At 41.1% G+C, this 14224-nt stretch overlaps 3 protein-coding genes across 3 annotated transcripts; 2 read left to right on the forward strand and 1 right to left on the reverse strand.

Annotated features, from left to right (window-relative positions):
* Positions 1–7395: 7395 nt before the first annotated feature.
* On the forward strand, positions 7396–8439 carry LOC4336529 (uncharacterized). Its single transcript, NM_001419724.1, has 3 exons — positions 7396–7599; positions 7765–7885; positions 7977–8439. The coding sequence occupies exons 1-3, from the start codon at positions 7430–7432 to the stop codon at positions 8211–8213; spliced, it is 528 nt and encodes a 175-aa protein (NP_001406653.1). The 5' UTR covers positions 7396–7429; the 3' UTR covers positions 8214–8439.
* Positions 8440–9238: 799 nt separating this feature from the next.
* LOC4336530 (NAD(P)H-quinone oxidoreductase subunit M, chloroplastic-like) lies at positions 9239–10459 on the forward strand. The gene is made up of 2 exons (NM_001419723.1): positions 9239–9764; positions 9919–10459. The coding sequence occupies exons 1-2, from the start codon at positions 9279–9281 to the stop codon at positions 10093–10095; spliced, it is 663 nt and encodes a 220-aa protein (NP_001406652.1). The 5' UTR covers positions 9239–9278; the 3' UTR covers positions 10096–10459.
* LOC4336531 (uncharacterized) lies at positions 10432–13966 on the reverse strand. Its single transcript, NM_001419722.1, has 4 exons — positions 13293–13966; positions 12439–12667; positions 11290–11366; positions 10432–10804 (listed from the first exon to the last, which is right to left on the reverse strand). Exons 1-4 carry the CDS (start codon positions 13902–13904, stop codon positions 10727–10729), a joined length of 996 nt encoding a protein of 331 aa, NP_001406651.1. The 5' UTR covers positions 13905–13966; the 3' UTR covers positions 10432–10726.
* Between the last annotated feature and the right edge of the window lie 258 nt (positions 13967–14224).

Here is a 14224-nt window from a genome sequence, read left to right on the forward strand (position 1 = left end):
CCCCACTCCCCACGTCGCTCTCGCTGGTTGCTCCTTGCCGTGCGTTTTTGCGCGATGCCCCTCTGCTTTTCGGTGTATTGCGAGCACTAAACATACGGAGGCACGGAGTAGTGGATCATCATTGGGTTGGGTATTCTTGTTTGCACAGGAGTTGAGGTCTCAGACTGGAGTGACTGACAGACTCACGGCGGCCAGACTGGTGCCTTCAGAATTCAGGAAGCAGGGATTACCACTAGCGGCACGAGGGATTTGATGATGAGATTAAGATGGGAATTTAATTTTTAATCCCAATATCTTGTTTGGTAGAGGTGATGAAAATTGATAAGGAATTTAGTTAGAGATTATGTCATTAATAAAAACGGATGGCTGAGATTTGCTTAAACAAAGTGAAGGAGGAATTCCCTCCCAATTAACTGCCCCTACCCAGGTATTGAAAAGAAAGGAGTTCCTTCCTCAATTCTCCATCCTCATCCCACCAAAATTTTCATGTCTCCCAAACAAACAAAACTCTTAATAGTCTCATCCCTCTAAATTTCCAATCCCTCCTAAAAACTTTCTCCAACCAAACGGACCGTAGGGGGTTAGGCGTGGATGATGATGCGTGGTTGTGTTTAGGAATTTTGTTTGGGAGAAAGAGGGAAGATTCATCTTGATGTGACTGGCAGTTACAGTCCCTTAGTGGTAAAGCAATTGCTAATTGGATTTTTCTGAGAGGTTACGTGAAACTTACTCGATCGGTATATGTTTACTAGGCGTGCTGCCTTAAGCGGTGCCATTTGCTTAATTAGCTAGCTCTTGTGGCTGGCTGTATGCCTGTATATGTTTTCTTGTACTGTCGATCTGTAAATGGTTGAGAAATCACACCTTGTTCTGCGTAGATGCGCACCTTCTGCATTACTTCAGCTGGTCTTGATCTGAGAATTTGTTTTCATTTTTGTCGATATCATTTCGGGAATAATAGCATGCTTGGCACTTAGATTTTGTCGCTTGATGAGGTGAATGATGATCGGCGTAGATGGTTCTGTCCCTTTGCCGGCCGTGCCAGTTACTGCGTCGCAAAAAGTTGCACTCATGCTGTCCAAGGCATAAGGATCACTGACCTACCCTTTCCCGGTGAACACGCACTCATTTCCCTCTCAAAACTTGGCGAACTAGCAAATCAAAAGACAATAGCACGGCTGGTACTACCAGTACAGTAGTACTGTCCACAACAGTGATCGAACGACCGATCGATTCGAAGCCACGATCGAGCTTCAAGGGAAAAACCTACACTACACACAACGAACTGTACGTACTTGTGACTACGTCTACGGTAGTAGTACTCCTAGTACATATAGTATCGGTTGCCATCCGCGACTGCAACCCCGATAGCTAGGCCAACGAAGTCAACAGCGCGCGCCAACCGAAGATCTCGCGGCATCATCTAGCGAGCGATTCGGCACCGCACCGGTTAACTCTCGCGCGGCGCGGCGCATGTGGCGTCCATGCGGACGGGAGCCGCGCGTCCCGTACCGCTTGGCAGCGACCGAAGCTGCCGCTCCCGCCGCGGGAGGAGGAGGAGGAGGAGGTGCGGCACGGTGCGTCGTACGGATTTTGTCGGTAGCCGCGGCGCGTATCGCGAGCGCGGACGTGCGAAGCGACGCGCGCTCCACGGCTCCAGTGAAACGGCGGTTCTTCGCGCGCATCGTCGCGCCGTGCGGCTGGTGCGCGAATCTGCTGGCTGGCAAGAGAAAACCGTTGTTTTTGGAGGAGGCGCTGCTTGTGTTTTTGGGGGAGAGGAGGGGGTCAGTCGAGAGACTGCACGCCTGACGGAATTCTTCGTCAGGTTAACAACAAATTAACGTCCTTTTAGGACGGGGTCCAGTGCGCGTACTTTGCCGGTTAACACGTGACAGGAATTTCTTTGGGTGAATCATTGTGCGTGGTCCAGTCGTGTATGCCCTCTAGAATCCAAAGTGCTCAAAAATAATTTATGGCTGATATTCTAGCCAATTGAATTCATAGCAGTATGTACTACTACACTGTTGTTCTACCAAACCACATTCTTACAGCCCACTTGCGTCGTCTCGTCACATTAGTTAAGTTAGGCAGTTGTCGGAAATGGTGATTGTGGTTATTCTTTTTCGACTTTGTGATATTTTGTTGTCAAAAGGTGCAAAAGAGAGGATGTCACTGATTGAGGTTGAGGGCATGCTTACCTTCAACTCTAATCAAAGTCGGGCTGTCTACTCTATTCTCTCCGTCCCAAAAAAAAAAAAGACAAACCCTAGATTTCCGTATCCAACGTTTGACGTCTTATTTAAAAAAATTATGAAAAAAAATAAAAAGACAAATCGCACATAAAGTATTAATCATGTTTTATCATCTAACAACAATTAAAATACTAATTATAAAAAAATTATATAAGACGGCCGGTCAAACTTTAGACATGGAAACCCATGATTTGTCTCTTTTTTTGGACGGAGAGAGTACATACGAAGAGAAAACATCTGGCACATGCTTCTTTATTGTTCACTGATATGTCGAGCATGTTTGATATTGACACATCTAATCTAACGGCAGGCTGGTTGGGTGATTGATTGATTGGCTACCCTTACCTATGATCAGCCAATAGCCTGAGGTTTGATACACTGATAAGCAAACCATGTAATATAATGTCCGAGTCCATTTTAATGAGCATCTATCCGAAAATTATTATTAAAGTAGAAACTTTATTTCAAAATAAGTCAATTCGTACCTTCTTATTACCCTCGTTCACAAATTGAAAAAAAATCTACCCTTTCATACCCTCTGCGGCTCTACCTACCCACCCACTCACCAATTCTAACCTTTCATTAATGAGGGGTGTTTTAGTCTTTTTCTCTAGCTCTTGTTAACTTCGGACGTTATGATTTTTTTTTTGATAAAAAAGCATATTATATGTGTTGCTATAGTGAATATAATGTATGGTCATAATGAATCTTTTGTCTCCTAAACACCATATAAATTGGCATGTCCATGTTCCATGTTACACCATAATGTTATAATGCTAAACAACATACACATTGTGTTCCTCAGAGAGATTTGTCTTTAGATTAAAAGGACAGGATTATATGTAGTTCTAACATGCTGATCATCTTCACTCCGTTGTTCTCCATCAAAATAAGCCGGACTTTGCAAAGTATGTGTAATAAGCTCTTGAAAAAAGTATCCACTCTGTTTTCTTAGGGGGGGGGGGGGGTAAAATTGCACCACCTGTTCATATTCAGGGTTGCAAACAACATATATGCAAGGCTAATGTAAATATTCAACTTATACCAAGGAAAGTCCATATTAGGTAAAATTTGTTAATTTTTAAAGTTTTATAAGTAAATTAATAGGACACTAAATAGAGTCTCATGCGAGTACAACTTCATAGGTATTAATTCTGGATGATGGAGTTATTTATCTTTATATTACACCACTTCCTTCGTTCACGACCTGTTTAATAGGGCTCCACCTCCTAAATTTAATTTGAAAAGCTAGGTCAGGCGTAGAGTGGATCAGAAGTAGAGTTGTAAAGCAGCCTAAACCTCACTACACCTATTTATTTCGTGATAGCACTTTAGCTCACTTCGTTCCCTTTTTGGGTGGAGTTAAAACCGTTTTGTCGGACTCCAGCTCTAAGAGAAGTGGAGCTGGAGCTCTACCAAGCATGCTCTAAATAAATGTAGTTTTAGCCTAAAAATTGTCCTTAAAAAAGTATATTTCCAAAGTATTTCACTAGAACTCTTTAATACTATTACCTTTTTTTTTCTTATTATTTTTAGTCACTGAACCAATAGTACTCTCCTTTCCCCCATTTTCCACTTATCGTTCTCTCGTATTAATGAAGGTATAGTAGGAGTAGTTTTTTAACCTTTGTTTTAATGCTCCACCTATTTAGAGACGGAGGGGGTACAAAAGATAGCTCTAAAAGCAACAACTAGATGTCCATGTAACCATGTTAGCTCTGGCTTTTGGAGGCCTAGTATTTACCACATTAAATCAGCAAAAAAAAAAGAGAAATGTATTCGATGTATGGCCTTAGTGGGTCCAGAAGCTATAATTTATACAAATTACAATTTATCTATTATATACTAAAAGTCCATGAAACTTTCTACAAACGCTCTCAAGCCACCACGTGGCGCTCTAATAAAATAGAGAAAATCCTATAAATTCTAAGAAAAAAGCATAACATATATCCCTTAATTTTTATTTAAATTGGTGGGTCCAATATTATACACCATTAGATAAAATTGATCCTAAAACAAACTAAATACCATGGGTCCCACCTATCCTCTCCTCCCGTGCATTGGCAGGTGGAGTATATACCGTACCCTCCCCCCCTTTTTTTCCTTTCTTCTTCTTTTTTCCATTTATATATATAATGGATATATTTTTTAAATAATGATAATTTTACAAACAAAGAATCTACCATCATATAACTTAAGCCGGTGTACTTTTTACTCTGTACTATTATTTTCAAATAATGCACTATTTTAAAATAAATTTTACACAATTATATCGTGTCATATCAAATAAACAATATCTATATTAACTAATTTATACGTGCACTTAAACTGATGGCTCCATTATATAAATCATCGGATCTACTTTTTATTACACTGGTCTATTATTCTCAAGTAATGCACTGTCACCATTATATTGTGTACCCATTAAATTAACAATTTAAAATCTATATTAACTAATTTACACTTACGCTAGAACTGGTGGACCTATTATTATAATCATCGGATCTATTGTTTGCTAATAAATAAAGCGTCCAAAATTCTCTTTTTGCCCGCTGCACAATGCACGTCTGCACCTTTGCTTTTCGCACGTGTGACAAAGCATAGTGTCTGAGACATCTAAGGTGATCACAACCGCTATAGTGCTACCGCTTTGCCACGTATTAAATCATATATGGAGATGATTAATTTTGTTAATAACATGAAAAAAAATTAAAGGTGTGATGCAGTGAGAGAATAATTAAGCACCATGGGTTGTGTTTTTCTCAACACTAATTAGCTCTATTTAAGTTGAAAATGAGAGTTGTTACATAACAATTATAATGTATTTGTGTTATTTCATATTTGGATTTTGTACTATTTGTTCGTAAAGGTGAAAGGAATCATTATGTTATAAATGTGAGCGCAATATTGACGAATATCAATAGAACTCTTACTATGACAAAGGTGATAAAGGGAGTTTAAGGCCCTCTCTTTTTTTTCCGATTTCATATTTTGGATTTTTGTTTGCACGCTTTCCAAGTTTCTAGATGGTGTCTTCTTTAAACAACATTATAACTTTTTAGAAGTCAATTCATTCGTTTATACCCTCAAATAGCTATCACATAAATTATATAATTCATCAATTTCAGCTATCCTAAACCTTAAGTACTACATATTTTTTTTCATGCGAGCCATGATGATCAGTAAATTGGTGAACAACGGATCATCAAAGTCGTAAGATGAATATATAAGAGTTGCTCTGAACAATTGTAAATAGGTGTCAAAATTAATTGTTATTAATTAGACATTTAATGGCTTGCTAGCCACAAAATTAATTTCTCTCTACATATATATAAACATGGACGAAGTTGGAACAAATATTACCATATGTCCCATACATATATATTGCGCAATTAACATTCTAATTAGTCATTTAAAATTTCTTAAAATGCTCTCAAGCTGCCACGTGGTGCTATAATAAATTAGGGCAAATATTAAATTCTAACAAAAAAAATCAAAGTATCTATTATTTTATTTCGCTTAAATCCGTAGGTCTAATATTATAAACCATTAGATTAAATTGATCTTAAAACAAACTAAATACTACGAGGTCCCACCTCGACATAGGTACGCACCTACATGCGCGGGTACGTACGCCTCCCCTCCCTTTTTTTTCATTTTTCTCTTTCTTCTTTTTTTCCTATGCATATGCTTCCCTCCCTTTATTACTATATCATGCGTCTTCATGAGACGATTTAATCAAAAGAATTTTGAGTATCTTGCACTCGCATTTTTAATTTGCGGGCATACTACACGATATGTATATACATGGACTGTATGATAATTAACTAGCAATAGTTTCTTATTTACTCGAGAAAAAAAACATGATTCAAAAGTCGTAAGTACTTAATCCATCTTCTACTCAAAAGTTTGTGAATGGTTTTCTAAGATACCTTAAGAAAAATAGAACCCTTAAATTATTATAAAATAACATTATCCAAACTTTAGTTTGCCCCGAATTTATGAGACAAAATTTCTGAACAAACAACAATCTTACCTTTCAAATAATATAAGTGCCCGCGTATACGCGCGGGCCACCTTCCTAGTTATATAAATGAAAATAGAAGTTAAACTTGTATACCAAATGCAACTAAGTGATACCCCACGCTTTACTATAAAATACATAAATGAATATATGCCAAATAATATATAAATAATGAATGTTCAATTATTATGAAAATAATGTGAGAAAGATGATGTAACATCCTTGTATGTTAAGCTCTACAATGTTCTCTTTTAGATGATGTATCTAGTATGAGATTTAAGATAATCTATAATATTAAATTACTAGTGGATAATGATGTGTTATGCTTGTATGTTGAGCTTTATAGTTCCTACTAATTATTATTAGTTGGTACCAACTATATAGAAGATATATATTCTACCTTTAAAATTTATTGTAAACATAAATTAAAAGTTGTATATCAAATTCTGTTCCACTTCCAAAATAAGGTGCGTGTAAAAATTGTGCAGGAAAATTCACTTGGACATTAAAAAAGGTTAAAATTAAGCTCCAAATAAACTATATAAAATTATGTATTTATTAATTCAAAACTTAGAAATTTATTGAGAAAACTAAACTAAGGCTCCACACCAACCTCCAACCTTTTAGAAATCTGTCAGCCTGTCACATGCGACTGCCATTCTGGATGATGCATTTTGATGCTCTCTTTTTTTCCGAGATGATTCTGGATGACGGTGGAATGCTAGTTAATCAAAAAACTCATCGCCACGTTGCTAATTTAGCTGACTTTGTCAACTTCGTCGAGGACACACAACACAACCACACACACAAATCCAGCGCAGCAACAGATCTATTGACTATCGACCATCAAGGGGATTGGATCGAACACACATACGTGGCAACCAAGTCTTCTGCTCCCTGAATTCCCTCGTCTAGATCTCACACGTCACAAGTCTCGACGACCTATAGCTTGCTTCACGGACGCAAACACAGGGGTTGCCGACTTGCCGTGCTACGACACTTCATGCGTAATTTCTGTGTGCTGATCGATGAACCAACTGCTGTCTCCGCGTTACTCTACGCATGCATGCATGTATATAAACATGCATATGGCGCGCAATTGTTTTCGACGATTACTATATCGCATGATTCTTCTGCATCTCCTGAAACTAGCATGGGTTCTGAGGCGCCTGACCCTGCCGTTGCTGCATCCGTGCCTCTCGTCCGCCTGAACCACGTCTCCTTTCAGTGCACGTCGGTGGAAAAGTCCGTCGACTTCTACCGCCGAGTGCTTGGCTTCGAGCTCATCAAGCGGCCGGAGTCCCTGAACTTCAATGGAGCTTGGTGAGTAATTAATTAACCTACATTACCCCTGAAGCGTCCAGCACAAAAGGACCGATCAAGATGTAATCTGCAATGCATGCAACTTCGTAGTTAGAAATTTGAACCAGTTGTCGAGCTGCATACACAATGCCTGATCATTTCAGTGTGAAATGCTGCTTGTTACAGGCTATACAAGTACGGGATGGGAATACATCTGCTGCAGCGGGGCGACGACGCCGACGGTTGCAGCATCCCGACAAGACCGCTGCCGGCGATCAACCCGATGGGAAACCACGTTTCCTTCCAGGTATCAGTCGCATGCACGCAGGTCGATCAGCTACTGTTATGTTCGAGAGCAGAGTTCGTATTTGTCTTAACTCGATTTGAGCGAATGGCAGTGCTCAGACATGGCGGTCATGAAGGCGAGGCTACGAGCCATGGACCGGGAGTTCGTCGTGAGGAAAGTGTGGGACGGGGAGACGGTGGTGGACCAGCTCTTCTTCCACGACCCCGACGGCAATATGATCGAGGTCTGCAACTGCGAGAACCTCCCCGTGATACCCCTCATCGTTGCATCGACGCCCGGGCTTCCTGAGCTGCTGCCGCCGGCGATGCAGACCAATGTCCATGGCTAGCTCGAGCTACGTTCTTATGTCTCTCCTTTGTACATAAATACATGATTAAATTTCATTCGTTTGAATTGGTTCATTCGTACGTTAGTTGTAAGTATTCTATTTGCTGCACCATGCATACACGTTAGTTGTAGTAATTGATTGCTGCCAAGATTACATTACTGCCCAATATATATATATATATATATGAACAAGTTGTTTATATATAATAAAGTGTTTTAAGTGTTCCAAGTCTCCGGTGTACGACGTACATGTCTCCCAAGTATTTTACTCTGTTCGTCCCATTTTAAGTGTAGCCATGATTTTCCGCGCCTAATTTTAACGGTCCGTCTTATTTAAAAAAAATTAAAAACATAAGTCACGGGTAAAGTGCTATTCATGTTGTATCATCACATAACAACAACAAAAATACTAATTATAAAAAATTTTCAAATAAGACGGATGATCAAAGTTAGACACGGAAATTTATGGTTGCACTTAAAATAGGACGGATGGAGTAATCCTGAACAGACTTTTCCCGCCTGAGAAAGCTTAAAATCACTACAGAGGCTTTTGCTTTGCCTTTCATGTGAAGCGATCATCACAAAGTGAAAAGGAAAAAAAATTACTCTCGTTATTTTAAAGGCCATGGAGTATGCGTATCCTCTGCTTTTGCTGTGCCGAGGAAAAGTGGGTTACTTCTTTAAGTATGAAATCACCGTCACACCACATGGAGTTATAAAAAAACAGTCACATACAAAGTTTTGTCAGAAATGCAACAGTATTTATCCATACCACACGAGAGCGCGTGCTGCTCAGCTCTGTCATGCAATGCAACAGGCCGTGCCAACGTCCACAGCCCAATACATTTGTGTGGTCAATTGGCCCAGAACATGTACGAGTCGCTGAAACCCAGTGCCAGAAATAGCCCTTATCCACACAAGCCACACACAGCCAGTGGCTCCAAGGCGGCACGGCACGGCAGCTTAGCCGCGCGCGCGCAGGCGCAGCAAACCTAAAAAAACCACCACCACCCACGCAACACAAACACAAGCCAAGCCAAAGCCAAGCGAAACAGCTGCGCGCAGCATGGCAACCACGGCGTCCCCGTTCCTGTCCCCGGCCAAGCTGTCGCTCGAGCGCCGGCTCCCGCGCGCGACGTGGACGGCGCGACGAAGCGTCAGGTTCCCGCCGGTGCGAGCCCAAGATCAGCAGCAGCAGGTGAAAGAGGAGGAGGAGGAGGCGGCGGTGGAAAACCTGCCGCCGCCGCCGCAGGAGGAGGAGCAGAGGCGGGAGCGGAAGACGAGGAGGCAGGGGCCGGCGCAGCCGCTGCCGGTGCAGCCGCTGGCGGAGAGCAAGAACATGAGCCGGGAGTACGGCGGGCAGTGGCTGAGTTGCACGACGCGGCACATCCGCATCTACGCCGCGTACATCAACCCGGAGACCAACGCCTTCGACCAGACGCAGATGGACAAGCTCACCCTCCTCCTCGACCCCACCGACGAGTTCGTCTGGACCGACGAGACGTGCCAGAAGGTCTACGACGAGTTCCAGGACCTCGTCGATCACTACGAGGTATACTACGCACCGTAACTCATAGGCAGAATTGGCAATTGCAAATGCAGGGTAGCAGTAGTGTACACCCATGGTCTCTTTCTCCAGGTGGAAATGTTAGTTGTAAGAGCTTAATTGGTAGTACCTGCTTAACTGACCTGGATTGAATTTACAGGGCGCGGAGCTGTCAGAGTACACGCTTCGTTTGATCGGATCTGATCTTGAGCACTTCATCCGCAAACTGCTATACGATGGGGAGATAAAGTACAACATGATGTCTAGAGTCCTCAATTTCAGCATGGGCAAACCAAGGATCAAATTCAACAGCAGCCAGATCCCAGATGTAAAATAGAATGCGTGTTGTACCCTAAAGAGAAAGCATGTAACTATCAATGATTTTCCCGTTCAAAGATGCCCAATGTATATTTTGCTCTTCCAGAAGAGCCATGAGCTAGGGTATTTCCGAACTCAAATCGGGTTCATACAAAAGCAGAACATTCACAGTCGATAATAATTTTGTCGACTCCAACATGGTTACATAAAGAGAAGCTGAGCAAACTGAGGGTATTACCCTGTCGTGAAGACTAAGGAAGGGTCTAGCACTCTAGTTTCATGGCATTTCCGTTCTATGGTTTTTGCTGAGTATTAGCGGTGTGAAAATGTCGATACTTCAGGTAATCCAATCACATTGAAATAACACCACTGCTTTATTGCTTTATGATGGTGAGATCAGGTAGAACATGGAATCCAGCCCTCAAATTCACAGGCAAAACTCAATGTTAAATTATTTGCAAAGAGGATGTGCGCATATTCCAATAGGGAATTATTTCTCGATCATTGGCAATATATTTATTTATCTCATTCCATATAGATACGAGACAATCTCTGCTGATGACATTACGTCACCCTTAAGAGAGTCATTCCCGCAAATAGATGTTTAATGTTTTGGACTTGAGGGTTTGACCAGCTGCAATGTGTAAATCTCAATCGATCAAAGGAATAACCTCGTGGTCTTTAGAAACATCAACCCATGGCCTGAATTGATCTTCATGTGCATTATTCTGCAAAAGAGTGTCATACAATTCAAAAATTGCCAATTACAAAACTGCATCTCAATCTTTTTTTAGAAAAATGCCATCGCTGCATTAAGTACTAATGTCATCATGCTACTTAGGTAGTTGTGTTGTACTAAACTGCAGAGTACAATTCCACGCAGTAAGAAAATAGTACTATTCAGTAATGCTGCAAATAAACTGTTTACGCTGCTACTTATATCAGGCTCACCTAGACTGATCTTAAAATGAACTGTATATTGAGCAGCAAATGAACCATCTATTCCGACTTAGAAAAAAAACATCTATAAGTTATCGAAAGAACACATTTGCTCTAGCAATAGTTCTATGTGGAGGGACTAAAAGATTTTGATGGTTAGGTAAGTCTTGTGCATAAGAAAGAGATGGTGGCAAGTACAAACTAGAATCATGAAAGCAGGTAATTCCTACACTGTTTATTTATTAAGAAACCAAAGCAATATTAATGAGGTTACCTGCAACCAGAAGAAAAACCCACGCATCAGAGCTAAACCATTTGGAAAGCTAGTGTGCATAACTTGGTCAACGAGATCTAAAGTTAAATAAACAAAAAAGACATTTGTTAGTGCAATAACCATGTAGAACTGCCAACAGATACATTATGTAAATCAGCCAGCAATACGCTATGCTACTAGTTTATAGTCAAATTTAAAAGTGGCAATGGTGTTTATAAGCAACAACAAAGAAAGCTAAGTGATCTGTTGAAGATAAAAGAAAGCTTCTCAAGAAAAATAAAACTATCACTTTCTTAATATCTAGTTTTGATCTTGGTATGGATCTCTGCATATAAGCTCAAAGTTTAAGCAAACCAATTGATAAGCTGACACTGTCCATACACTGCCGCTGGTGGTTTTAAAAAACATCAATCAAAGTGCTCCCATATCTGTAGATATCTTGGGCACAGAAATACTTTAATACTGAGACTTGGAGGTTCAACACTCTAGTAAAACTAATGCAGTGGCAATTGTTCAAAATAACATGGCATGTTTTCTTCTGGCCTTGCACTCACTTTTTCCTTTCGGAACCATTAGTCCTACAAGCTTATTTGCAAAATTAAGTACATCAAAATGTTGTTCTAAGATCCTATGCCTACAACTACACTCCAGAGATTAAACCAACACATCAATAAGCTATTTTGACTGTATACTAATTGGTCATGAATGTAACATCTTAAGAAGAAATTTGTAAACTTATAACAAACAGTTGAACAAAACTAACATCAATAAGCTATTTTGACTGTATACTAATTGGTCATGAATGTAACATCTTAAGAACAAATTTGTAAGGTTATAACAAACAACTGAACAAAGGGTTAATTTGTAAGGTTATAACAAACAAAGGGTTATAACAAACTATACTTAACTTGCAATGTTTGAGCGAGAAAACTATGAACACATGTAACCATAAATTATGGTCAACATATATTCACAAAGTGCAAATGGTTAACAGTCTGTAACAGAATATTAAGATTATCCATGGATTTAACTTTACCCAGTTACAATGACCATAAATATAATTCTGAGGAAAAATGCAATACACAACAGAATAACCAAAGAACAAACAACACATGTAAAACAATATATGTGCACGATACACAGGCATACCTGGGTAATGATCAAAGTATGAATTTCCCATTTCCTGTGTAGGGTAGAACTTTACATCATTGCGCACCTGCCGTAATTTTACTAATGGTGTACGAATAGAAGCCATGTCAAATAGCTTAATATATTCTTTTCGACTAAATGGTTTGCTGAGAGCATCCAATAACCTCTGCTTGAAATCTGAATCCGGTCTACTGTTGATATGTGCCGGCCATATAACACCTTGTGACCCCTGCATATTATAATATTTTTAAGTAATAAGAGAAGTGCATCATGTAAACAAGAGGAGAAAAAACCCTTATAGTAGATTTTATTGTTTGTGAGATAAATGCAAAATTGCCAGATCAATTGGAGAACAATGAAATACTTTAGCATGTACATTACATAACCTTAGTATTTGAGACTAATTCTTCTTTGAAGAGTCCATATGGGTGTTACTGTTACTGTTCCATAATTCAAGTAGGGGAAAATTTGAGAAATATCATCACAAAGATATGTGAGCCTGGACCCTCTCGTGTCAATGACACATCCGATGGTATTTTTCAACTCAGTGATTTTTGCGGTGGTAATAGGCAAATTGGCCCATAAAGTGGAGGGGATGTTCAGCGTGAATTTGCTAGAGAATAGTGTTCTGGTTGGTACAATACAGTATCAGCTTATTCATACATGTCCATCAACAGGCCTTTTGTTGAATCGTACTGAAATATCGAAGACTACTATCATCTTCTTTTGCGTATATTCTATTAGGCGAAAAACAGAGAACTATTTCTGGACTGAAAACGTGTATACGCTGCTCAATTCAAAGAAACAACAGTGCCACAGGTAACAACGATTGGAGATGTATAAAAAATTCTCACCGGGGGGATGGAAGGGCCGGCATTATTGGAATTGCTTGAACTCATCTTCCTCTTCTTCTTACTATCTAATGTTCGCACGGATGCGTCACCCACCGCCACCCAGTCGCATACTTTTGGGTCCGGAAGAATTACCACCGGCTCGTCTGAATCCATGGCCACCTCTTTCTCCCGCGCATCCTCGACCTCGCTGCTGCTCTCGGAGGACGCGGCGCACGGGTAGGTGACGACGGCGCCGTCAATCTCGAGCACCATGTTGTCGTTCACCACGCGCGTGTGCTTGAGGAAGAGGCGGTAGTCCTCGTCGATGTCGACGAGGGAGTCGATCCAGGAGGGGGCAGGAGGCTCGGCGTCCACCTCCACCGACGACTCCTTCTCCTCCGGCGGGCGGTTGGTGCTGGCGCGGCCAGGGGAGGGATCGGAGACGCACTCGCCGTCGGTGCTGCCGGTGTCGGCGGGGGCCTCGTACTTCACGAGGGAAGGAGGGGAGACGCCATCGGAGGGGAGCTCGAGGGTGTAGGAGTCGCCATCGGGGCGGATGTGGCGGAGGAAGTAGAGGTAGTCGGGGTCGACCTGGTCGGCGGGGTAATCGCCGGCGGCGAAGGGGAACTGCATGGCGGGGCGGCGAAGGGGTTTGGGCTCGACTCGAGGCCCGCCTTGGGAATTTGGAGGGCTCCTCTCATCTTGCGCCTATGGACGCTCGCGATTTATTGGTGGCGCCATATGTGGGGGTCAATGAATGACTGAAATTTAATGGTTTCCTGACCGAATTCAGCTATCACGCAGTATATTTATGGAAGCATTGCCCTTTTTTTATCTTATTATTATGGTACAGTGTAATACTGTAACTTGGAGTAAAAAATTTACGGATTTTTTGTGGTTCCAGACAGGCTCGACCGCTCGAGTGGAATAAACTGGAGGATAAGCGGGAATCG

This window comes from Oryza sativa, chromosome 4 (assembly GCF_034140825.1).
Source record: "Oryza sativa Japonica Group chromosome 4, ASM3414082v1".
Taxonomy (NCBI): domain Eukaryota; kingdom Viridiplantae; phylum Streptophyta; class Magnoliopsida; order Poales; family Poaceae; genus Oryza; species Oryza sativa.